At 45.3% G+C, this 26,155-nt stretch overlaps 1 protein-coding gene across 1 annotated transcript in view; it reads left to right on the top strand.

Annotated features, from left to right (window-relative positions):
- Window positions 1-26,155, top strand: part of NPR1 (natriuretic peptide receptor 1) — an 845,985-nt gene that overhangs the window by 509,816 nt on the left and 310,014 nt on the right. The window contains exon 8 of the mRNA XM_078671023.1: window positions 8,837-8,957. Coding sequence (XP_078527149.1) covers window positions 8,837-8,957 — 121 coding nt within the window. The remainder of the gene's footprint in view (window positions 1-8,836; window positions 8,958-26,155) is intronic.

Raw genomic sequence — 26,155 nt, forward strand, 5'->3', positions numbered from 1 at the left:
AGTGGTTAGGCCAAACCCTTCAATAAGAGCACGCTTCAAGACAGTGTAGTTTTTGGCATCCTCAGGTCTAACTGTGAGGAGCCTGTCCCTCCCTTTCTCAGAAAAGGAGTACCATAAAATTGCAGCCCACTGATCCTGAGGAACCTGCTGTACCATGCAGGCTCTCTCAAGAGCAGTCATCCATTTGTGGATGTCATCCCCTTCCTTGTAGGGGGCCACCATTTTTGTCAGGTTTCTATTATCATAGCCCCTGTCTTTTTCTCTAGGAATATTGCTGCCACCAGTGGCATCTAAGCCACTTAATTTCTGCTCTCTTGCCAAGGCAAGTCTAGCTTGAGCCAAGGCTACCTCCTCCCTCTCTATTTGGAGTTTGACAGCCCTCATTCTGGCCCTATGCTCTAGCTTTTGAGAAGCAGTCATGCCTCTCTGTGATTCTCTTGAGGCACTAGAAATATGAGAGTCCCCAGAGGGAGATCTCACTCTTCTGTTGCCTGGGAGAATGTTATAGGGTCTGGGGAGGTGCTGGCCCTCTCCATTCCCTAGTAGGTCTAAGTTGGCCTGGTTAAGCCTGGCAACTTGGACCTGGCTACCCCTCTGTTCCTGATCTTCTGTGTCCTCAACCTCTGAGTCCTCATCCCCCTCTTCTCCTTCTTCTCCTTCTTCCTCCTGAGGGGTACCAGTTACAGGTGGGTTTACTCCATCTCCTGACTCTAAGGGAATTCCATTCGCCTTCTGTAAGTCATCCTGTTCTAGAATGGCTATCAGGATAGGACAGGTGGGACTTCTGCCCCTTTTTAACCCTCTTGATACGCACAAGGCAATCAAGTCCTTTCGGGTTAGTTTGTCATAGCTGGAAGTTGCCTGGGTAAGGTCAACTGTCACAGGAGCAGACCCTGAGGCTTTTCCTGTGTCAGACATGACTACTAGTGAGGTGTAAGTGGTGCACTTACCTACACTAAGTGTTTTCCTACTGTACCTTGCTAGTGAGTTGTAGTCAGGGTGTGCTAATCCCTTTAATCTACAACTACTAAGTTCAGTAGAACTTAATATGCTAAGCTTTTGATTTATATGTACCTAGAGGTACTTGATGTGATCTTTCAATTTGATAAAAGATTGCAATGGTAAAACAACAGCAAGCTCAAATCCGCACCGCTGCTCACCAATGTGAGAAGTTGGCCTGATAGGTGATGTTTCCAATTCTGGAACCACCGATTATCAGACCAAACAATCCCTTATGGTGTCTGGTTGTAAGTCAACCTTATTAGACAAGCTATCCTAGGGGTAGCATGGACTAAGCAGCCTAAAGGCTTAACTTAAGAGGTCGTGTTAAGCGAGCTGTTTTACGACATACAATCCTGTAATATCAAATGAAAGGACACCACACAAGTATATATTATAAAAATATATGTATTTATTACTAAAAACAATCCCCAGTATTCTTTATGAATAAAGGGGCACAAGCGTTAAATCAAAAGCACAGTTTAAACATACAAAGTTGCACAATTATGGATGAGGGCGGGTGGCCACTCAAACCATATACTAAACAAGTGGTATAAGAGATGCCACTCGAACAGTGGTTAGGCCTAGGGCCTAGGGAATCGCTGGGAGCAGTCGGGACAAGCAATGCTGAAGTCGGGAACGGCCCACGGGATTCGGGAGCAGTGCGGAAAGCGCACGCATGCACCAATGTAAGGGAAGGTTTAGGGACTTGCAAGTGTGTGCACTTGCCAAGTCGACATGGCAGCCCCAGGCTGTGCACAGGCTCTGCAATGGCAGACCAGAGTTACACTTTACGGGCTGTGTGCATTGGTGGCACAATCCAGTGCTGCAGCCCACCAACAGCATTTGATTTATAGGCCCTGGCACTCGCAGTACACCTTACTAGGGACTGATTCATAAATCACATATGCCAATCATGGAAATACCAATCCATAACACATTTTATACAGGAGCACTTGCACTTTACCACTGGACAGCAGTGAGGAAAGTGCGCAGAATCATTACACCAGCAAAAACAGAGTCAAAACTGAGCGGTCAGAAAGCAAAAAGTCAGGGGAAGCACGCCAAAAGATGCCAGCCTAAAACTACCCATACCAAGTTATAAACATTAGGCATTAATCCTAATCCAAACTGATCAGTGGTGCATCAAACTATCAAGTTGACGAAATATTGCAAACTTTTGTATGCAGTTACTGCCTAGACTCTGGCCAGTTATTCTTTTGACTCTGCATTAGTATGTGACGGTTGCATGCTGTTGGATCTACTAGATTGGATGCGGAGTTCAACAAATTGTGAGTGAATTGCCTATAATCTTAGCTATCTGGTAATTTTGACTGGTGATCAGAATATCGACAATTATAAGCCCTCAGGAAAACATCTTGGATGTGCAGGTCTGAAGAGTGAATTGCACAAGATATGAAGCAGTGAGTGTGCACTGCCTTCGAAACAAATGCTTTGACTGCTTTCAGTGAAGGAAGGAGGTTATCCTCAGTATGGATGCTCTCAGGGAGTATGTGTAATAGCAGAACACCTTGAGCTGCAAAGCATCAGCCTCAGTTGGTACTGTAGCATGTTGGATGATTGTGTATTAGATTTTTGGCAGGTTGACACAGGGAACATCCCAGGGCGTGGTGTAGTTACATTTTGTTGCACATGAATCTTGGAGCAATCAATTAGGTGAATGTAACCGGGGCGGGACTGGCGAGGACAGCAGAGAAGGGCAACAGTCGGGTTCTGGTAACAACGGGCTTTATTGTGCTCAACAAATGGTCAGAACAAGTCTTTCTTATAAGGGTGGTGCGTCGGGGAGATCGACTTCGGGACTTCCTATGTCGGCTCTTCTCTCCGTACGGGGTCCTCCGATAGCCGGTCTGGCTTCTTCGGGGCTTGGTTTCGTCCGGATCCGTCTTGACACCTTCTCGCCTCCGGACCGATGGAAACATAAGAAAAGGGCAGCTTGTGAGGCAGGCGTCCTACTCGGACATCGGGAAAAGGGAGTGAGGAAGCAAACTCACACCTGCTCTGAACCTATGTACAAGTGGTAAAGACGCAAGGGGTGGTTGTGCTCAGGTTAGAGGAAACCGGGAACCAGGGAATCCGCTATTTTACAACGGGACCTCCCTTCCGTCCCACCCAGCCTTTGATACGGTCACGCACCTGGTTAAGCCACACACCTCCCCCGGGTGAGTGGCTGGGCGACGCGTTGAATCGGTGGCCTCCAGGCGTTTTCTCCACGACGGGGACTTCTCCTCCAGTCTGCAACTCCTTCGTCCAACTCGCTTCCGTCTCTCTCCGCACTCTCTCCTCGTCTTCTCTCCAGGTGACCAAAAACACGACTCTTCTCTCTCTGCTTCCGCATTTGACGGCGTTCCTCCCTCCTGAAGCTCCGCCCATTCATCCACAGTCTGATAATTAAAGGGCCAGTTCTGTTCTCCGTCTCGGCCAGAGGCGGTCTCGGATCCAGCCCCTCGGTAGTCCATCTGCTGAGGGACACAAGAGGGAGGAGTTGTACAATGTCTCAAAGGCAATGGGGAGTAATCGGGTCCAGTGTCTACAACGGGGCTCACTGCCGGGGACACCCCGTTACAGTGAATTTGTGTGAGGCAGATTTTCCTGAAGGTAATTTGACATTGGCTGAGAACTGGTGTGTTGTCAGGTTTGGTATGGCAGAGTGCACCGTTCAGTCTGACAGCCGTGCTGTAAATTTCTGGAAAACATGGAAATGGTAAATTTGATGTCTCTGCAGTACCTATCCGGTGGACTTTATTTCACTCACAGTTTGTATGCCAGTTACTCTGCGTGCATCCTATTCAAACTGCCCCTAACTTGAAACAACACCTATATGGCCGTAAGAATTCTTGTAGTCCCATCACGGTCACAGAACGCCTCTGACTTCCAATATCCTTAAAATGTACTTTATGCCATGTATTGCACCTATTACTAGGTCTTCTTTGAATTTCCTGTAATCCTTGCCGTCCTTGTATTTTAAGCTTTCCTCCATGTGAGTTCCTGTTTGCAAGCTTTGTGTGTAGTGGCACCTGAAGACGGTCAAAGCTTCAGGTGGTGTGGTGTGTCCAATAAATCCTTTATCTGGCATCACCAGCCTATGACCCGTCTGACTCATGGAGGAATGTCCCGATAGCTTATGAACTGCAAGGGCTTCACAAATCTTCCTTGGACCAGCCCAGCTCCTGCCTTTCAGGGAGTGTGCGGGTTGGACTGGTGGTTGCAGGCGGCGGACACCGGCCTTCATTTTTGAGACCAAGACTTATTCTTCATCATCAAACTTTGACCTAGAACAAGAGTGAGAAAGGGAAAAAGAAAAGGCGGAGGTAAATATCAAAACAGCACCAAGGGAGAAAACAGGGATATAACAGACCTGAAAGCGTGAGATAAAGCGACAGGAAGTGTAAGGTGGGGGTAGGGAGCGGCATATGATAGAATCAAGAGTAGGCAAGTTTGGCATTTGGCAACCAGCATTTGACAGCTCCGAGCGGTTCCTTGCATCCAACCCCCCCACCCCTACTGTCTTAACGCCTGGGCACGCTGGACAGTTGACTGGGGGCCCCACGAGCATAGGGGCCCCATGCTAATGTATGCCACATTTTTATTCCTGTGAGTGGTTGTGTAGGCAGGGCCCAGCGTACTACTTTGCGGGGGGGGGGGGGCTATAATGTTGATAATGAGCCCCTACCCCCCCCCCCTCCCCCTAGTCCCAACGGCCCCTCCCAACAACACGAACCTCCTTCCCCTTCTTCCTTTACAAATGAGGCAAAGCTCGGGTCTGGAGCTCCTGCCTGGTACAACAAGACACCCCTAAGTCCCTTCCTTGGAGGGCGCCGGGACACTTCCTGTCGAGGCGAGAACCCGGGGACATCTGGGAGACCGGTCTTTTAATAGGCGCCGCTGACGGAAGCGGCCCTGGTGACGCGCGGATGAGGAGCGGGCGCCTGGTGTTGGCGGGTGGCGCACGGATGAGGAGCGGGCGTCTCGTGGCCTGTCAGTCCGGGAGGCGTGTGGTGCGCGGATGAGGAGCGGGCGTCTCGTGGCCTGTCAGCGCGGGCGGCTGGCGGCGCGCGCACTAAGTCCTTTTTTTAGGTCAGCTCCTCGCGCTCTGTGATCCCGAGGAGCCGCTCTCTCTTTCTACCACCTCTATTTTTATCTCTCCCCGGCAGCTTTTGTTCCCGGCCGCCTGCGGCCTGGCCTCGGCCGGCCTAATTCAAAGGCGGCCCGCGGAGGAGGTTGGCAGTGACGCTGCGCCCGACATCTGAGCCTTATTAGCGGCGCTGGGGGCCGCTGCTGATGTCTGTAGCCTGGCACCTCACCCGCAATGCTTCCCGCTAAAAGCGCCTCCGTTTTCAAGGGTTCTTTCGTGCAGTATCATTTATTTATGCCGCTTGGCGCTCCTGTCATTTGCTCGCTTGCTTTTGAAGGCCTTGTTCCTTCAAGTTGAGCTCGTTAGCGCGAGCCCCGGTGGGTGCATGGCAGCATTTCCTAGGATATGAGAGTTGCAGGTAATGCATTATTTTGTGAAGAGGTGGCATCAAGGTGCAGAGGCAGGGAATAATAAATGAGATCCCACACTGATAGCGGGGAGATCAGTGGCTGGGCATGAGCTGAGACTCCGCTTACCACGGTTTGAGCAGTACAGTTTTGTTTTAGACTGATGTGTTAGGTCAAGGGGGGGCATTTGGCCCCATTGAAACCCCATGTGGTCTGCCACTATGGATAAATCTATAATCGCGACAAAGCACAATATGCCTCGCGATCTGTAAATCTTCTGTAACAGATCAAAGTGCGCAGTGGAGAAGTGTGGCTCAATGGTTAGAGCTGCAGACCCTGATGCAGAGGTCTGGCCCGGGACCAGGGTTCAATTCCCCGCCTCGGTGGGTCTTGGGCTCAAAAATTCCACGGACCTGATAATTCTCGCCTCGGTGCCTATTCCAATCATGGAGTCCCACTCTGCAACTCTGGGCAATAGCTTGCTTAATCTCCACAACGCTAAGGATGCCTGGCCTCCACCTTGGGGGTGCCCAGGAGTGGACACCTCACCGGGAAAGCCAGGATGGGTTCCACAGCGGTATTCGTACAAGCGCCTTGAGACCCTTGCGGGTGAGTAGTGCGCTATACAAGTATCAATTTAATATTTTTTTTACCGATCGATCCATCCACTATATTGTTTTCAATTCTCTTGACCGTCATACCTTTACTTTCTTATATGGATATAAGAAAGTAAATATGTGATGGTCAAGAGAATTGAAAACAAAATTGAGGATATGTAAATTGAAAAGCATGAATTAATCTATGTTAAAAACAGATACAAAAGATGTACATTTACCAAGTACAAAAGGTTTGAAATTGTTTTCGGTCATTCCACTGTGCACTTTGAGCTGTTACAGAAGATATACAGGTCGCGTGGGATATTGTGCTGTATCTTGTGTTTTTTGCTTTCCCCCTTTTACCAGACAAAAAATCAAAAAAGTATGCTGCGCCTGCTTCTTACTTGTAAACCGATGATCGTGCTTGGGTAAATGTTTCTTCGAGTCAGAGCGACCTCCCGGCCCTAGAGGGACCTTTGACGTGTTCAAGTCTAGATAAATCTTTGTGCACGTCAGATGGGAAACTTGCCCCTTAGGGACGTATGTTGTGTTTGATTTTGGATAAATCTCTCAGGTGTGGTGTATGGGACTTCTGTGGAGGTTGCATCGGCAAAAAGTGTTATTTCATTCGGAGGGAACTCCTATCCAATAGCGACCTGCATTGTCTTCGAATCTGGATACATTTTGATTTAAACCCGGGTAACTCTTTGTTCAGGTTAAGTGGCACACCTGAACTGAAGTCCATCGAAATGAATTGGACCAGTGTTTTGGAACCAGCAGACTTTCACTGATGTAGAATGAGCATATAACTCTATGTAAGTATTAACAGCCATGAGAGTATGGATGAGTCTTGGTTAAAGCGTATGACAGCGTTTATCTAGGAATTAATGACTTTACTGAAGTGTATTAGGGTAGTGAAATGGGAATTAATAACACCCAGTCTGTATAAAGTGAGGGATGGGGAATGAGTTAGGCACCATGGACATGGATGGAGTGATGCTCCATTGAAGTGAATGAGGCCAGTGATTGGGAAATAAGGGAGACTTACTGAAAGTTCCTGAAACAAGCGGTGAAAGAGCGCTGAACAGTGCTGTACTGATCTGGGAATGAGTTACATCCCAGAGTCACATAGGGTGTCAAAGGTAAACATTTTCAGTTTTGATTCAAAAATAAAACACAAAGGCCTTGAGTGCCTCTGACGCCAGGGTTATATTTGCAGTTGTCCTTTGCGCAGAGGAAAAAAATAGGGGAAAATTGTTTTAGACCCATGTTTACAGATGGCAGGGTAGGCGGAGTTTATGGTACGGTGGGCAGAGTTTGGGTATTTGTAGAATTGTTGAACTTCTCAGCCATTCGCTGTCCACATTTCGTCTAGGACCTCTCGCTTCTCTCCATTACATAGCCAAGGTTCAGCTCAGAGGTGAATATCCTCTAACGATGTATTGCACTTGTGAATATGATGCCTCTATCATTCTGAGGGAGCGCAAATCTGACTTCAGAGCTATCAGCTCTGGCATACAATAAAGAAAAGTAAGTGTTACTTTGCTTCTGGCGCTCTGGCTGAAAATCCACATCTTGCATATCAAGATCTTAAGACAATGAAATTCTTTTTCCGACTCTTCTGTGTCAAAACGCTTCAGCTATGGATACACGCTGCACTATGTATAGTGCCTCACTGTAAGCTATATGCCTTTAGTAGCAGTGTGCTCCCACTCCTGCTTGAACTTGACAGGGATGGCCTTGAATGCTTTTGAAGACCCGCTTTACCTTTCTGGTTTCTTATACATTGCTGGAGTACCTTCGGTCAAAAGCAAAGTGGTCTTCAGTCAAATCATGAAATTTCCCTAATAAAGGTGGGTTTAAATACTGATTTGTAGGACAAGTCTTCTGACATTCAATTAACCAAACCTTGCAAGCTGTGAGTAATCTGTACAATAATAGTAATGATAAGTGTGGGGGTCCACATTTCTTCTTAGGAGTCCATTGTTGACGAGGCCAAATAATGAGGCAGACAAACATCGAAGCCGCAGGGCCTTGATTTCCCCCCACACCTCTTCTGCTGCCCTACACTCCCTGTCTCTTTATCACACTCTTGATAGTTCTTTTTCAAACTTGCTTTTTCTCTTTATTACTGTTTTCCTATCTTTCTCTATCTCCTTCTTTCTCCCTCTTCTGCCTTTCTCTGTCATCCAGAAAGTTGGGTGGAATAAGAGTTGGCCTGCTGGGAAATTTCCCCATTTTCCTACTTCCAGCCAATTGGATCTCTGCCCTTTATCCGCCACTCTGCAAGGGCAGCCCTAATTGGGTGAAATACCGAAATTTGAGATATCTTTCACTTCTTTAGGATATGATATATTGCAAGCATTTGTACAGAGCATTTTTATCATTTGAATGGCCGGTCAGTTTTTAGGATCTGGGCAATATGGCTACGAGGTTCATGTTGGCCGGAGTCCGGGTGGTATGTAGCCACTACACTGGGTTGTGTTTAGTATTTTTTTTCAGTACTGAATCCTGCTGAATAGAGAACTGGTGCACCACTAATTCTGGCAGATACGCAAATCTACTCAATCCAGTGTTTTGTACCATGTATTTTGGCTTTATTCAGATGTTTCCATTGGAATGGATGTGTAATGTATAAAACTTTTTTTAATTGTCATCAATGATGGCATAAATACTTATTTTATTGTCACTATTTCTGCTGCTGAAGTCGATCCGCTCTTGTGTTTCTTGTCACCCAGAAAGTTGCGCCTTGAGAAGGAGTTGGCAGCTGAACTGTGGCGGATCCGGTGGGAAGACATTCAGACCAGCCAGATGGAGAAGAACCTGCGCAGTGCTGGAAGCAAGCTGACGCTTTCCTTGGTAAGGGCGCCTGTGGCATAGGATGAGCGACTGCACTTAGGGCAGAGGCCAGTGCTTAGCATGGGCCAGTAAGTGCAGGTTGTTCGCACTAGCACTCATCTTTGGAGACTATGACTTAGTTTTCAATATAGGCTTTTACCCTGGAGCCAGAGAGAGAGAGAGGCAGAAAACAGAGGAAGAGAAAAACAGGAAAATAGAGACTATCGAGAAAGGAGTAATAAAAAATAACCACAAGAGTGGGATAACGAGGAAGGAGGTGTATGCTAAATGAAGAAGAGGCATGAGGTGGAAAAAAGGAATTGTCAGCCTTGGTATTCAGCAACCCGAGCTTTTGGGGGTATTGGCTGCAGCCTTCTAATAAAATGTTGGTGATGTGTTCCACAACTGAATACGTTTTGGATGTGCCATTTAGGGTGCACTGATAAATGATGTATTAAAGGCAAAGGGTCGGTAGGCGAGATTGAGACATGGGTCGTCCGGGCATTGTGTAGAGGCAGAACATAGTGTAGGGCAAGTCTAGAGGTCAGCAGAGCTTCCAATGATCTCTGCTGTGACGATGATGAATTCTAGGGTTCATTTTAAATCAGTTGGTTTTGAAGTTTTCAGTTTATAAGTCTGGCCTAGAGACATATTTTGCTGTCTCACCATCCTCATGCAACTAAATAATACATACTTCCATAGAAGGGCGTTGGGTCAGCCCTCTGCATCCATTGGTTTACTGAACTATCATTGAATTTTGCTTCTGCCCACCATAGTAAGGATCCCTGGTACACAGTACGGACCGTGGTCCGCTTGCGTTCTACCTAATAATTTCATGCCTCCCCGGTAAACAGCAGCACCATCCTCATTCATTCAAATGTGCTGCTATTTTCCAGAGTTGGTTCTGTTGGGTAGTACAATTGCTATGCTCTGAGTAATTAATACACCAGATCAATTCAAATAGTATTTAACAAAGGGAATTTTGAAAGCACAAATGTATGATATGAACACACCATAAAACAATAAAACGTGAGTTTGAGAAAACAAAGTTTTACTCTTTTCTTTTTCAAAAAGGAATTATATATGGCTGTCTCAAGCACAATTTCATATTGGCGAAATAACTCTTGTGAGATTAAGTACAATAAAGTGACATGGTGAAATCAATAGTGAACTATATATATGACATATACAAGTGACATAAATAGATGAATCCTATTTAATGGTTCGGTTCTATATCAAATTTAATTTCATGAATTCAGATGGCCCAAAGTACTCAGTACCAGAGTAGTTTCTCGATCACCGGCATTCAGTGCAGTACAGAGTCACCTTTTCTATTTCGCCCATATGAAATTGTGCTTGTGACAGCCATATATAATTCCTTTTTGATTGGTGTGAATTGGAGTGTGGCAGGTTGGAGTGGAGTGGATTGAGGTGTACTGCACAATTATTTGTTGAAGCATCATTTCCAAAATTGCACAAAGGAATGAAAGAATTAAAATTTGTAATAACATAAACCTCATCTTATGAGAACAGCTCCCACGATCAAAAATAAAAGAAAACATGAGTGCAAAGTGAGAAAAGAAGACTTGGCAAATTAAAGTTTACAATAGAAAATAAATCTTTTCAATTTTGTTTGTCCTGCTGGGCATGTTTTTGCCAATCACACACCTTCAGTTTGCTAGGGCACTAAAAGTTAAAAAGAACAAAATAGTATCTCAATCACGTTGGGAGCAGCGGATGGGCACTGATTAAGTTGAATCAATCAGTTCTTGGTCCCTGCTCCACAGAGAGGAACAGAAATTATGTTAGGCCTGCCTTGCCAAATTACGAGTCTGTAAAGAAGAGTGCAAAGCAGGCCAACAAATGGCAAGCAAATGCAGGGCCGGCTTTAGGCATGTGCAAGCTGTGCACCTGCACAGGGCCACCAAACCCCAGGGGCCACCACGCCAATATATATCCTTAATATATTAATCCTCTGAGGATGGATACATATTTGCGTGGGGGCCCCTGGCAGGGATTTGGTGGCCTCCGGCTCTGTTCCACTTCTAAACACCCTGACCCCCTCCCCTCTTTACTGGCCTGCGCGCTCCGCCCCGCCCAGACCCCCTCTTCCGGGCCCCCTACCTGCGCTCCCTGCCCAGGGCCACCATGAGCCTAGAGCCGGCCCTGGCAAAGGACGGACTCCTCGCCTGTTTCTGTATACAAGAGTGTCTGGCAAACAAGATGCATTGTCTACCCAAACTACTAACTTTAAAACAGCTCCCTGCCAGGCTCTATACGCACATCCTCAACTTTGAAGTCAAAAACACTTTTTTCTCAACAATGGCTGTAAAAACGCTTAAGGTAACTAGCATTCCCTTGGAGTATTGGCTTATTTCATTTTTTGTGTTTCTGTACTTTTAGATTCATGCAACATATGATGAGTTTTGTAGTCACGGCACAAGTCCTAAATAAAAAGTTGGGCGACTGACCAAGCTAGGCAGTATGCAAGTGACACCATGTCAGGGTTGTGCCAAAAAGTGGCACAACCCCTACGCAAAATCTGGGCCTCAACTATTGCATAATCTTTTTTATTTGCCACAAAGAATTTGGCAACAAGGAGAAACATTGCAATAGATCTGTTCCGCTTAGTTGGTTGCAAAATATGCATTTAAAAGTATCTTATGGGGTTAACACACCGGCTGCAGAGATCTTTCTGTGCTCAGTAAATCTCAGGGGATAATAGTAATGGTAAGATCATAGCTCTTGAGGTTAATGCATTTGCTGGTGACATCTTTGTTTTTGCTAGTCCCAGTTTCGAATCAAAGTACCATAGACAGTTAATGTGTCACCTGCTAAGCTCATCATGCAACATGCAGATGACAGATTTTTATTTTATGTAGATTGTTAAGTGGGTTACTACTTTTAACAGAGATTCTTTTGTTACTTGCAGTTCATAAATTGCAATCATTCTAATATAGCACAGTGAGCTGTGAAGGACATGTGACCGTCACTGTCTTATATAACACATCTTGTTCACTGATTTACACACTTACATGATTTATTGTAAATATATAATGTTTACATGTGATGTAAAGCGCTCTGACACCCTGCGTTGGGAAGAGTAGCCCTATAAAACAGTAGTATTTAAATTCTTATTTGTGTAAATACTGGGACAGGCCAGCACATCTAACATGTTTACAGTGCATGTATATGTCTTATATACAGGGACTGAACAAAGTCAAAAGCATGCCTCTCTTAAATACCTGTGAACTGCTATGATGAGCCGGGTTCCTTTGTTTCCACTTTGTTAAAGCTGAATCTATGTGTTTGGTACCCGACCTCGCCCAGCCAGGATACAGGAACAAAAGGAAGCCTGATGGCCCTTTAACTTGGGCCTTTATCTTTGGCCCAGCTAGAGGTGAAACTAATAAAGCCCCCTTGCCCCCTGCAAGTTGCTGCTGGGAATGGAAAGCACACAACGTGCAGACACTGCTGAACGTGTCCCAGTGTCTGAAAATTACAATGGTACAAGTTCAGTATATTTCAGTGGGGCCCAGCTTCTTGGCAGGGCCGATGAATAGTGGGTAGACGCCCACCTATTTCCTGACTTTTGCCCTGCTTGAAGTTCTTACTGTGAATTGAGTCACATCAATGTGTCAGGGTGAGTTCAGGTTTTTCATGGAGTGGCATAATTAAGAGCGCTGTAGTTGATGCTGAAGGCTGTGCGACCTTTCACAGTGCCTGTCAGTGGGTTATAAAGGTGTTCAAACTACACGCTCATCCAGTTCTTGGCCTCTCTGCAAAGCACTCAGAGCAAAGCTCCCATATGCGCCATTTGTAATTACCACTTTATGTAAAACTGTGTGAAGGAAATGCACAACTGCTGAAATACTGACACCGCCAGAGGAGCACACAGGGCTGTATTTGCAGCTGAAGAGAGCGTGGGTGTGTTTGTGTATGTGAGAGAGGGCATGGTGAAGTGATGCATGGAAGTACATGCAGAAGGGCAGAGTTTTATTATTGCAACCAGACATGGACAGAACAACAAACATATGCCTAAAACAATACAGGCTTAGTCGCTTCGCTAATCCACATAAGATTAATGAGATAAATGAGTGTCAACAATGATTTTGTTGCGAATAATTAGAATTGGAAATGTTTCAATTCTGAAGGTAAACATTACTTAGATGGTAGGTTAGTTGTCTCCCCTTAACCTTTCACACCACTGTCTTATGGTACGCACAAATATACAAATCATCCGGCTGTTTGTCTCACTGTCATCTTCTTCCTCTATGTCCCTGTCTTTTGACAATCAAACCCTTCGGTGGGTCACTGCGAAGTAACAGTTATTTATTTTCATTCTTCCAGCCCTCTCTAGCTTTATATGCGAGACTGCAGTGTGTTGGATCTTAAACTGTGCAAGTTCTGTCCTGAAGCCCACTGGAGGGCTGGAAGAATGAAAATAAATAACTGTTACTTCGCAGTTACCCACAGAAGGGTTTGATTGTTCCAAAGTAGCACTACGGATTCCAGAATCCTTTTGATTAAATTAAAATGCACCTGTTTAACCCACCAGAGGGGGGAAATTGTAAATAAAATTGCTCTTTGGAAGTGAACTGCGTTTGTCAGCTGCCTATGATTAAGCGGCCAGGGGGCTCCGAAACGCATAAGGCCAAAAAGAATCTAGATGAAACTTGACAGTTCCCCTGAATCAATAATTCAGTTGAATTACCTGCGGTGGACTGCGTCTTCGTGCAGAGGACACTCTTTGGGATAGATATATATATATATATATATATATATATATATATATATATATATATATATATATATATATATATATATATATATATATATATCATATTGCATTCCTGTGTTGTGAATCTATAAGTGCATATTTTTTCACCCATGAATTCGGAGCCTTTATACTAAACACAAATAACTTAATAGCCACCAATCTTTTGTACCTCATGCAGCAAGTGTCATGAAAACTTTAACAATGGCAAAAGTTTCACGGAGATCAACAAACATACATGATTCTCCAAGTAGCGGTGTGAGTAGTGGTAGTCTATGGCCCAGAATCACCCAGGATTCTGTAGCTCAACCCTGTAAGAGCCCTGGATCTCCAGAGTCCAAATTTTCCAAAATGTTTTTGTTCTAAACTTATTTTCTTTAAGTTACATATAAAAATTGGAAGGCAACTAGATGGAGGTTAATAATTCTGGGAGTTTGTGAGGAGGACCAGTTTGAAGAGAGTCAGAACTGTGAAATGCCATTCTGCGAATTTGCCAAAAGACCAATTAGGAAAATCTCGCTGAAAGGTAACTACGGCACTACAAGAACAATCCAAAGTGTCGTGTTCATTCGAAATCTGGAAGGACAAGCAAGTTATAGAAGGGGAACAGTGGTAAATATTCATTGTAAAACACAATTTTATGGATGGATTTAACAAAAGAAAAAGGAGACTTTTAGTTCTCCATTTTGTAAACTATCTACAGTCTTTGAAACAGGAAGTGATATCACAGGAGGACAAGAAGCGTTGTTTGCAGATCTAAAAATAAAGCTTTCAAAGTAAAATGTTGCATTTTTGGTGCCTTTCCACCAAACAATGACCTTGCTACTTGTTTCTGTAATGAATGGACAGATTGCATTTCCTTTCCTCTGGTGAGACTTCCTGTGTCAGGAGTTAAAAGCAGTTAACAAAAGAGAAGAAATCCCCTATAGGAAAATGATTTTAAAAACTGTAAAAACAGAGAAACAAAAATAGTTATTAATTGGGAAATCTACCAGAAGTTAAAACATAAAAAATCCCCAAAAAATGTTTGCCTCTTTTGAGATATTCTATATGAATAGAAATGAGAGAGATAGAGGAACAATTCAAATGGCATTGACCAGAAGAAAAAGAGGAGGTACCACTATACCTTTTATAACTACGATACACACCCAGATACCATGCCCATCACAGGCCAAAATACAAAAAGTAAAGGTGGCATGTGATTCAAACTTCACATTGGTCTCTAACATTCACTAGGAAGCGAGCTGCAGTGCAAGTTTATGGCCAGCGAAATCTATTGTTGACCGTACAGAATTCAGAATGGAGGGCATTGCAGGGTTTCAGCCCGTTCTGATTAATGTTTGTCGTATAAATGGAGTTATGTTTTGGAAAGTGTTCAGTCATTTTTTGACTACCCTTTCTGACTATGTCGAACCTTTTTTAAGCATTCGCTGCGAGTCTGACATAGGTAGGTCCCCTCACAAACCTGTAGGTTTCCAACCCTGTCGAGCCTGTCACAGGCAGATGTCTGTGGAAGACCCCCACCTGGTTTGCTTGTAGTTCCTGGAGCTGGACCGTGACTCTAAGGCCTGACCTGGCTCCCCTGAACCCCAAATCAGTCCAGGAGTGGGTGTTGAAACTACTGGTCGCTCGAAACCGAACAACTCCACACCGCTCCAGATTACTGTCACGTAGAAGGTCCGAGGCCCGCTCTCGGAGTCATTCTGGATGGTGGACGGGATGGTCAAAATCTTCATCAGGTAAGTTCCACAAACAAGAAGGTGAAGAAGAAGCGTTCTTTGACTTCTGAAGGACTAGACTTTTAACAGTACCAGCGGTGCCAGGGAACAACACCTATAACCTTCATGGGATACCTGTTCCGGCGCACAAACTACAGAGACACGGGACACTTCCTTCGGCGTCAAAGATCAGCGTTTATTACTGCAGGGAAACAGGAGTCAAAAGAAGTACATTGACATGTAGGTTCTGCGAGTCTGCTTCAAATTGTGTTTGTAGGTCGCTCTCTTTTATACAGAATGTTGTCATTGCATAACATGTGGACAAAAGATTACAATCCGGTTCCCACAGTAGACTTCAAAAGGGTCGCTTTCATGTGTTCAGAATCCCGGAACATAATTACAATAGCCATGCCGGTTCCTAACTGTAAAAGTACATCTTCCCACCATTAGGCACACCCATTAGAGTTGTAAATGACAAAGAAGAAGAGACAAGAGCAGCTGCAAGGAAGTCAGACACGTGTAGAGAAAAGAGTGTGGGGGTAATATCGGAAGCATGATCGTAGGATCAAAGAGTTGGATCCCATCTCCTGCACGGCTGTCACAATAGGCCGGCACGACCAGATTACCCTCGAGCTGAGCCATTTGCCTTTGCTGTGTCATTCCTCCGGCCATAAAGACGCATGAAAGGAATATGCGTCTTCCGCAAGGCTTGGGAACTAGAGGGTCAAGGGGCGAACAGTTACCTGCTCACTGACTACGTGAGGGCAAGAAACAAAATGGATGCCGTATCTAAAATGGAACCCAAGGGTTCGGATGAAGAACACGTAATATTAGACGAACCCTGGCAGGTAGCGTAGCGAAAATACACACACCTGCCGAACTCGTCATTTACGGTTCGTAGATACCAAACTCGTCCATATTCGGTAATGCCCAGAACATCGTAATAATTTTTACGGAACCTCAGACGGTCCTTTTGCCCTCATGTAGGCAAACACTAGTCAGAATCATAATCGATTTCGATACTCATCAGATCATTCAGATGTTGCTGATACATTATTCTATCCTTCAATGCCTCTTTGGTGACAACGGGCTGTCTTATACACGTCGTAGCACAAAGGCCACATAAGGCAGGACCACATTGCACACAAAGACAACATGAGAACAGAAATGTCACAACAACCCCTATGATCACCAGAATCTTCCAACCCCAAGTCGATATCAGACCCCAAAACCATCCCAGAAGCGTCCAATTTCCTTCGTCCACGTGTATGGACTCCGAAATTTTGTGCAACTTAGAGATGGCTTGATAAACCGTTGGAGCGTTATCAGGTATAAATATGCAGCAGCTCGAATGGATGACTTTACAAACCCCACCTCTATCTGCTAGAACGATATCTAGAACCATACGGTTCTGCAACGTCATTAGTCTATCCGCCTGGAGTTCGGCTGTCAGATTACCAAGGGCAGTCGCAGTTATGTTGGCAGTTGATTCTACTACACGAGTTAACTGCCTCAGGTTCCTGCTATTAACCATCGGTCCCCAGAACGGTAGGAAACCCTTAAAGAAGTCTCCCGCTTCTTGTCCGGAAGTATCTTCTTTGCTAATCACACCTCTCACAATTCTATTTCTGTGATAATCCGAGGCCACAGTGAAAGTCGGAGGCAAAAGATTTGCAATATAGCAGGTACCCGAGAAGTCATGAGGTAACCACGTATAGGCTCGATCATAACATACAAAGTAAGTACCCTTGGCAGGCAGGAAGACAGGGGAGGAGAGCGTCGGTAAGACATACGTCTCGGTACAAGCACTCTCCCCAAACTGAGCTCTTGGATTTCGACCAAGACCTTTCAAGCAGAAATTACCAAGGTGAGGTACAATCCATATCGGTGGCGAGCTTTTAAGCTGCCTCTCACCCACTGATAAGCTGTACTCAGCCTCACTTAGTTCCTTATATGCTCGCACCTCTTCCTCTGGGATGAGCGATGCGTCAAAAATATCTCTATCTAAGTCTGCAATAGCTCTCGCCAGAGTCTTGTGGTACGGGCCAGGACCAGAGTTTGCTGAGCGTGGTTCTCGATGGGGGTAGGAATCTAGTGCGCTACGGAACATAGTTTGTAATGCTCGAGCTGACCCTTGTGCACTATAAGGCAGAACTAAGTACGGAATACCCTTATCCATGGTATGTGGCATTAACCCACATACCCAACAGTTGGTAGTGTTTACCACTAACTGATGCTGATGCAGGAGTTGGATAAAAGAGTTGTTTCTGAATTCCGCACGTCTGACTTGTTCGTGTTGAGGCAGAGGATAAAAGGAATGTGGAGAGACAGTAGAAACGAAATATAGATCACGAGATGGGAGAGTAGATGTAGCAGAAGACAATAAGAATTGGGACCCGTAATATACTCCCCCCACCAGCAACATAGATATAGTCAGGAATAGTATGACCACCTGTAAGAAAAACCATTTCGTATGAAATATTTTATGCAATGCAGATCTTTGCGCCAAAATTTCCTCTCTTTTCGACAGCTCAGACAATGATGATTCCATCCCCTAACGACCGTCCGCGACGTTCTTGACGCACTTCGTTCTGAATAGCGGTTATCAATTCCCAGGAGTTCCCAGAAATTGATAATAGAAACCGACCTTGTGTCGATAGCTGCTAAACAGAAGGAAGTACCCGCACGGCCTTACGGTCAACCTGGATGGTAGGTTCTAGCTAAATAATGTTCTTGGCTGTACGAAAAAGAAAAAGATACACAATATATAATGTCCACTGTTTTCAGAGCAATGTAGAACCTAGAAACAAAAAAAAATCTTTTTATTTGTGGCTTGTTCGTGGACGAAGAAAATATCGGCTACTTCCAGGGCGAGTCTGATCTTCAAACAGTGGATTGGACGGCAAAGGAGTGTTCAATTGTTCAGGTGATTGTTCAACAGTCAAATTTTCCAAGGATGACGTGGAGGAAATTGTTTGAGGGGAATCAACAACGTTGTCAGATACAAGCCGGGCTTCGCTGAATGGAACGAAACGTTGTGGAGTGTCGGTCTCAGATGAAGAAAGACCTCTTCTCATCCAGGTGTCCGACGGCAAAGGAAACGGGACTCTTTTTGTGTGGGTAGCATGTACCCAGTTCCGACGTCCGTGTAGTCGAACCGCCGTCCTTGTAGCCAGCTGTACCTGAAACGGGCCCACAAATCTTGGTTCAAGGTTTCGTTTTCGTCCGTAGTTCCGGACGAGGATCCAGTCTCCTGGTTGGAGCCGATGACCAGGACCCTCTGTTTGTGACGGCAGAGCCTCAAAGACCTGTTGGTGAATCAAACTCAATTTAGCAGTCAGATCATAGAGATAATCGATCAACATAGGGTATTCAATTCTATCAAATTCTTTAGGTCTTGGGACTCCCCATACATTAGCAGGACGGCCGAACACAATCTCATATGGGCTGAGCCCTACTCGAGAGTTTACAGTTGCCCTGGTCGACAGGAGAGCCAGAGGCAAAGCGTCGGGCCATGATAAACCAGTTGTTGCCTGAATTTTAGCCAATTTCAGTTTTAGAGTGCCATTATATCCTTCCACCAAGCCTGCTGATTGTGGATGATTTGCACTATGAAATTTTTGTACTATCCCTAAACCGCGACACACACTCTTCATCACACTCCCAACAAACTCACTTCCGTTGTCCGACCATACAACCCGAGGCATTCCGTAGCGGGGAAAATACTCTTTGAGCAAAATTTTTGCCGTGGATAAAGCCGTATTATCCTTAAGGGGGTAGGCCTCAATCCACCTAGAGAATGCACACACCACAACCAAAACAAACTTTAAATTATTACATCTCTCCATGTGGATAAAGTCCAACTGAATAACTTCAAAAGGGTACGTAGGAGGGGCAAAATGGCCAGGTGGAGTGGGGGTGCCCTTACCAGGATTGTGCATCAAACACACCATACAATTCTTGACCACTCTCTCGGCACACTTAGTAATCCCATCATTCTTCCATACATGAGACAACAACTTGCATATGCCTTTCGTGTTGATGTGCGCCATACCATGAGCCATTGTAACAACAGCGAGCACATACGCATCCGGTAACATCCATCTCTGCTTCTCTGATAAATCAACCCAACATCCATTCTCATCCAATCTTCCCGTGCTCTCTCTCCATTTAGTCCTCTCTGTCTCAGTGGCTTCATTCTGTATTCCTTTCACACTTTCAAATGTGTCTTCACACATACCAGTCTCTGTTGGCCATCTCACTGAGCTCGTAACATACATTCTGTTCGTCAAATCTTTAGCCGTCTCTTTAGCCGTTTCATCCGCAAACGCATTTCCACGACCCACATCATCTGTTACTTTCTGATGTGCGCTACATTTGACTATGGCCACTTGTTTAGGCAATGTGAGTGCATCCAAAAGATCATTTACGAGCTGACCATCTTGAATCTTCGTGCCATGCGACGTAAGGAATCCTCTCTCTCTCCACAGTCGTCCAAAACTATGTGCCACACCAAACGCATACTGGCTATCTGTAAACACATTCACCCGTTTATCTTTAGACAACACACACGCTCTCGTCAATGCGATTAACTTGGCAGCCTGAGCCGAATTCTGACTTAATCTTGCGCTTTCCACAATCGTTCTCAATGTTACTACAGCATACGCAGTTGTCACATCACCGTTCGGCAACTTAAAACAGGAACCATCCACATACAAAGTACCATCGGGATCTGTCAATGGAGTATCTTTTAGGTCAATACGACCCTTAGTTTCCTCCTCAGTTCTGAGATAGCAGTCATGTACTGCTTCACCACTTGATTCTGTGTCGATCGGCAGCAATGTTGCTGGATTCAATACATTACATCGTTTTATCCGTATGTGACTGGCCAGCAACGTCAACTCATATCCAGACAATCTTGCGCTCGTCAGATGTTGAGTTTTCGTTCGATTCAATAGAGTGTCAACTGCATGCGGAACCATTACCGTAAGCATATTATCCATGACTAGACCTGCGGACTGTCGAATGGACGCCGCAGCTGCCGCTGTAGACCTTAAACAACTCGGCAAGGCCCTTGCTACTGGGTCTAAAGTCGAAGAAAAATAGGCACATGGGCGTTGTTTGCCACCAAAAGGTTGTGTCAGAACACTCAACGCACAACCATCCTTCTCGTGAACGTATAGTGTAAACGGCTTGCTGTAGTCAGGAGTACCCAACACAGGAGCCGAACACAACGCATCACGTAATTCAGAAAAACTTCTCTGACACTCTTCAGTCCAAGGCAATGGGGATGAAACATCCTTGCACGTAAGGGCTATCAATGGTTTCGCCAACAATGAAAAATTTGGAATCCATTGTCTGCAATAGGACGTAATACCTAAAAAGGCGCGAACATCTCTCTGGGTTTTTGGCACAGTCATTCGGGTAATCGCTGCAATTCTCTCTGGGGTCAACCTTCTCCCTTCTTTTGACAATAAGTGACCTAAATAGGTAACTTCTTGACAACAATACTGCAGCTTTGAAGGCGATACCTTGTGGTGTAAGTCATGTAGATAGTGTAACAACGATACCGTAGCTGATTTGCAAATAGCTTCTGTATCAGCTGCCACTAAAAGATCATCAACGTATTGAATCAAAGCTGCACCCGTTGGTAAAACAAAGGCATCAAGCTGACCTTTAAGTGCTTGGCTGTAGATTGACGGACTCTCAGAGTAGCCCTGTGGAGCGCGTTTTAGCCTAAAACTGCGACCACCTAATGAGAATCCGAATAAGTCTCTGCTTTCCTCGGCAATCGGGATACTAAAGAAAGCATTCTTTAGATCGATCACTGTGAACCAGGAGGCAGATGCCGGAATCATTGTTAGTAAGGCCGTAATGTCGGGAACCACAGGAAATTGTGGAACCACTATTTTATTTACCTCTCTCAAATCTATAACGAAACGATACACAGGAGGTTTAGTTGGGTCAGTTCGTTTCAGAATTGGCAATACAGGGCTATTACACACGTTTCCACGAGTTTCTTCAACAACATCTTTTCCAATGAGATCATGAACGATTGCTAACAGCGCTCGTTCGCCCTCAAGAGAAATACGATATTGAGGTAAACGTGGTAATCGCGCATTTGGTTTCAATTGAATCACATAGGGTGGAATGTCTAACAGGCCCACATCGTTGGGACCTGTGACCCATAGGGACGCAGGGAGGGAACTCAATTCCGGTGGGAATTTATCGACCGACAAATACATGGGAGAGATCACTCTCCGTCCCAATGTAAGCTCCACTCCTTCGGGGGAACAATACAATGTTGCATATAATCGTTTCAATAAATCCAGGCCCAAAAGATTTTCACCACAACCTGTAGATAGAATCACTGGAGCCGTTAGCTCACGAGGTCCAATCATAAGAGGCAAAGGATTAGAGACTGGGTTACTAACAGGGGCGCCAGAGAATCCAACGGAAACGTTCGTTAAGCCAGACAAAGGTGCGCCAGGGAGTTTCGAATGCATGATGGAACTTTTTGTCGCACCAGTGTCTAACAGAAAAGGCTCAACTACACCCGATGTAGCCACTGCAACGTAAGGCCCACTCTGATCGACCGGAACTGACACTACTCCCTCTCTTTGTCGTTGGCTGTCCTAGTAATGGTCATTTACAACAGTCTCATGCTCTACGTAATAATCATCCACATTATACTGTGCAGATCGAACTGACCCCGCATTTCGCTGGTCAAAACAATTATTCGCATCCGATTGATTTTGATGGCGATCAATCTGATTTTGGGATGATCCACGACCTCTACCTCGTGATGCCTGTTGGGGACCACCACCACGGTTTCCTCGTGTCGACACACCATTCAGGCGGTCCCGTAACGCAAGACAATCATATTTTAGGTGTCCCTCTTTCCTACAATATGCGCACTGATTATACCCAAGTGAAGATCTATAATCAAAGTTGTCAGAGCGCGGCTGCATCCTATCAGGCTGTGCTCGTGGTCGATACTGCTGTTGTGAATCATTTTGGTTTGATCGTGGAGGGTATGCTTGCTGCAACAAAACCTTCGTTTTGAGCTCCTTCGTTTTCTTTTCTACACGATCACTTTCTTCCTTTTCCCTATTCTCATAATATTGGGCCGTTGCTAGTATTTGCGCAGGGGTTGAAACTGCCCACGCACTCTCCGAATTCTTCAATTTGTTGCTTAGTTCAGGCAACAGATTCGATACGAACTTGTCAACAAATAACCGCTGGCCTCCCTCAGCACCCATGTCCTGGCCGCTGTGGTCAACAAACGCTTCCTCAAACCTTGTAAAGAAATCCGAGACACTCTCGTCTTTCTTTTGCTTACAAGCTGATAACTTATCCCAGTTCACCTTCATCGCTGGCATGAGAGTTTTCATGAGCGTAATTATTTTCGGAGGCAAATCCAAGATCAACTGGTCAGGTTTAGCCCCACCAACTTGTAGTCCATCAGCCGCTATCAATGCAGCCCAATCACCCCCTAATTCAACTGCGTGATTGGCTTGACGAATTTTAGCCCAAACTGGTTGCGGTACAACATTACCGAACAACATGTCGATATCGGCAAGGTTCATAATAGAAGCTTCCACCAGTTGTGATAACTCCTTATAATAACCAGCCGGATTTTTACGCGGGTCGGGCAAGGATTGCTTCACTTGCAAAACTTCTGATCGTTTCCATGGAAGATGTATCCACACTCTTCGAAAATGCGGTAAAACCGCAGGGTTAGCAGCAGGGTCACCAGGCACCCAAAGTGGCGGAACCTCTCTCATAGGATACTGACCAGGAACCGCTTTCCAATTCTCAGTGGTATCATCTAATGACACCCGAGAATTCGCTATGGACCTAACTGCTAACAAGCGTTCCACGGCAAGTCGTACATCTTCACCTACGATCATACCGTTCGAAAAGTGACTCTGGAGTTCAATTATGTCGGGCGGTACATTATCTACATCATCGTTATACCATTCTTCCCTCAAAAAGTTACACATCTCTTCAAACACGAATCTCTGCGTAGGCTCATTAAACTGAGAAAACGTGTCAAAGACCACACGAGGAGTGTAGTTAGCAGGATGTCTTATCCACCTATGTGCCATGGTTACTAACGTCTCTTTCTCCCTACCACTAGGGATCTGACTCCGTCTTTGAGGAGTTTCAGATAAATTAGACAGGAATAACGAACCAGGAAGTGGCGAATAAAGGGTAGCAACAGAGTTAGGAACACGCTTACGAACAGAAGGAGAAAGAAAAACAGGGGCAACAACACTGGAGGTGAAGGAAGGCATAGTAGGAACGGACAAGGTAGTCGGAGTAGCAGAAACAACAGTCTGCGAAGGTACAGGTACAGGGGCAGTAGGAACAAGGACAGGTAGTGGAACAAACGTAGGGTTAACAACGGGCTGACCCGCAGCCGCTGGAGCAACAAGGGGTACAACAGGAGGAACAACAGGAGCAGCTACAGGAGCAGTAGCACCCTGTACATAAGGAGGTGGTGATTTCATCAAATATGACAACAAGGAATCCTCCTTCAAATCTTCTTCTTTCTTTTCTAGATTATTCGGTAAAACCGGGTAACATTTATCTATTTTCATGTGATGCAATCTAGTAGAGATTTCCATTTCCTTTTCTTCTTTATCCTGTTTACATTCTCGTATAGTTTGCATTATCGGAACGAACCCTTGTTTTTGAACCTTTTTAAGTTGTTTGATTTCTTTCTGCTTGGCCTCTTTACGCCATATCCGAAAGGAATCAAACATAGCTGGCCTAGCTTTCTTTAAAAATAATTTAGCCTCAAGATTATCTAAAATCGAAAGTTCAAAAGTCCCATGTGGTGGCCATCTAAGGTCACCGTCTTTCTTTGTATAGCGGACCCAGTAATCATTATATATTATAGGACCCACCCCATGTCGACTATAAAGATCATGTATCGGAGTTCCAACTGGAGGTATCGGACACGAGTCCTCCAACCGGGAATCCATTGCGCAACATTGGAAAATACGAAACAAACCACTATGGCTAGGCATCGTGCACACTAACCTAGTATCAAACTTCAAGGATTACCGAAGCAATAAAACCTTGTGTAAGTCAAAACCCTCGGTTTTTGGCAATTGCAACTGTCAAATAATACTAAGAACCAATACTAAGAACCACAAATGCAATGGAACCATGCAATACAACAAAGCCTTAAGGCTACCACAAAGCTCGGAGAGCTAACAACAAAGCCTGAGGAGGCTATAACAAAGCTCAGTGAGCTATTATAACAAAGCCTTAGAGGCTACAACAAAGCTTTCAAAAAGCTAGAACAACCACTAAGGACTGGGAGCGACCCACAAATACTTAACTCAGAACTTCAATGGCGTCACCAGGAAGGCCCGTTTATCGTCTCGCTTGTACGTAAGGTCTGCGCCGGGCGTCGAAGACAGGTCGACAGTCAGGGCATCGGTCCGTCGCAGCCGTCAGGAGGCGGGAATCTTCGCAGGGAAAAACTTCGGGCCACTTATTTCGACAACAGGATCGATGAAGCGGGGTGCACCTTCCCTCGGAGATTTCACACGAAGTTCCTCACGATCATCAGGCTTTGGACCGGTACCGCTGAAGTCGCCCCACGTTGGGCGCCAACTGAAGGACTGGACTTTTAACAGTACCAGCGGTGCCAGGGAACAACACCTATAACCTTCATGGGATACCTGTTCCGGCGCACAAACTACAGAGACACGGGACACTTCCTTCGGCGTCAAAGATCAGCGTTTATTACTGCAGGGAAACAGGAGTCAAAAGAAGTACATTGACATGTAGGTTCTGCGAGTCTGCTTCAAATTGTGTTTGTAGGTCGCTCTCTTTTATACAGAATGTTGTCATTGCATAACATGTGGACAAAAGATTACAATCCGGTTCCCACAGTAGACTTCAAAAGGGTCGCTTTCATGTGTTCAGAATCCCGGAACATAATTACAATAGCCATGCCGGTTCCTAACTGTAAAAGTACATCTTCCCACCATTAGGCACACCCATTAGAGTTGTAAATGACAAAGAAGAAGAGACAAGAGCAGCTGCAAGGAAGTCAGACACGTGTAGAGAAAAGAGTGTGGGGGTAATATCGGAAGCATGATCGTAGGATCAAAGAGTTGGATCCCATCTCCTGCACGGCTGTCACAATAGGCCGGCACGACCAGATTACCCTCAAGCTGAGCCATTTGCCTTTGCTGTGTCATTCCTCCGGCCATAAAGACGCATGAAAGGAATATGCGTCTTCCGCAAGGCTTGGGAACTAGAGGGTCAAGGGGCGAACAGTTACCTGCTCACTGACTACGTGAGGGCAAGAAACAAAATGGATGCCGTATCTAAAATGGAACCCAAGGGTTCGGATGAAGAACACGTAATATTAGACGAACCCTGGCAGGTAGCGTAGCGAAAATACACACACCTGCCGAACTCGTCATTTACGGTTCGTAGATACCAAACTCGTCCATATTCGGTAATGCCCAGAACATCGTAATAATTTTTACGGAACCTCACTTCACCGCTCCTATCTAACTCATCGGATGAGGCACGGAAACAAGTTCACAAGTCTAGGCCTTGCTCCCACACTTCCTCTGCAGAGTCTGAGTTTGGGTCTGCTCCGAATCTTTCTGAGTTTCCCTGAGCGACCCATGCCCAACTGAAAGAATTCTATGAGGCAATGCACCTCAGGTTTGGGTGAATGGGCCCTC

Source organism: Lissotriton helveticus, chromosome 12 (assembly GCF_964261635.1).
Source record: "Lissotriton helveticus chromosome 12, aLisHel1.1, whole genome shotgun sequence".
In the NCBI taxonomy this organism is placed as follows: domain Eukaryota; kingdom Metazoa; phylum Chordata; class Amphibia; order Caudata; family Salamandridae; genus Lissotriton; species Lissotriton helveticus.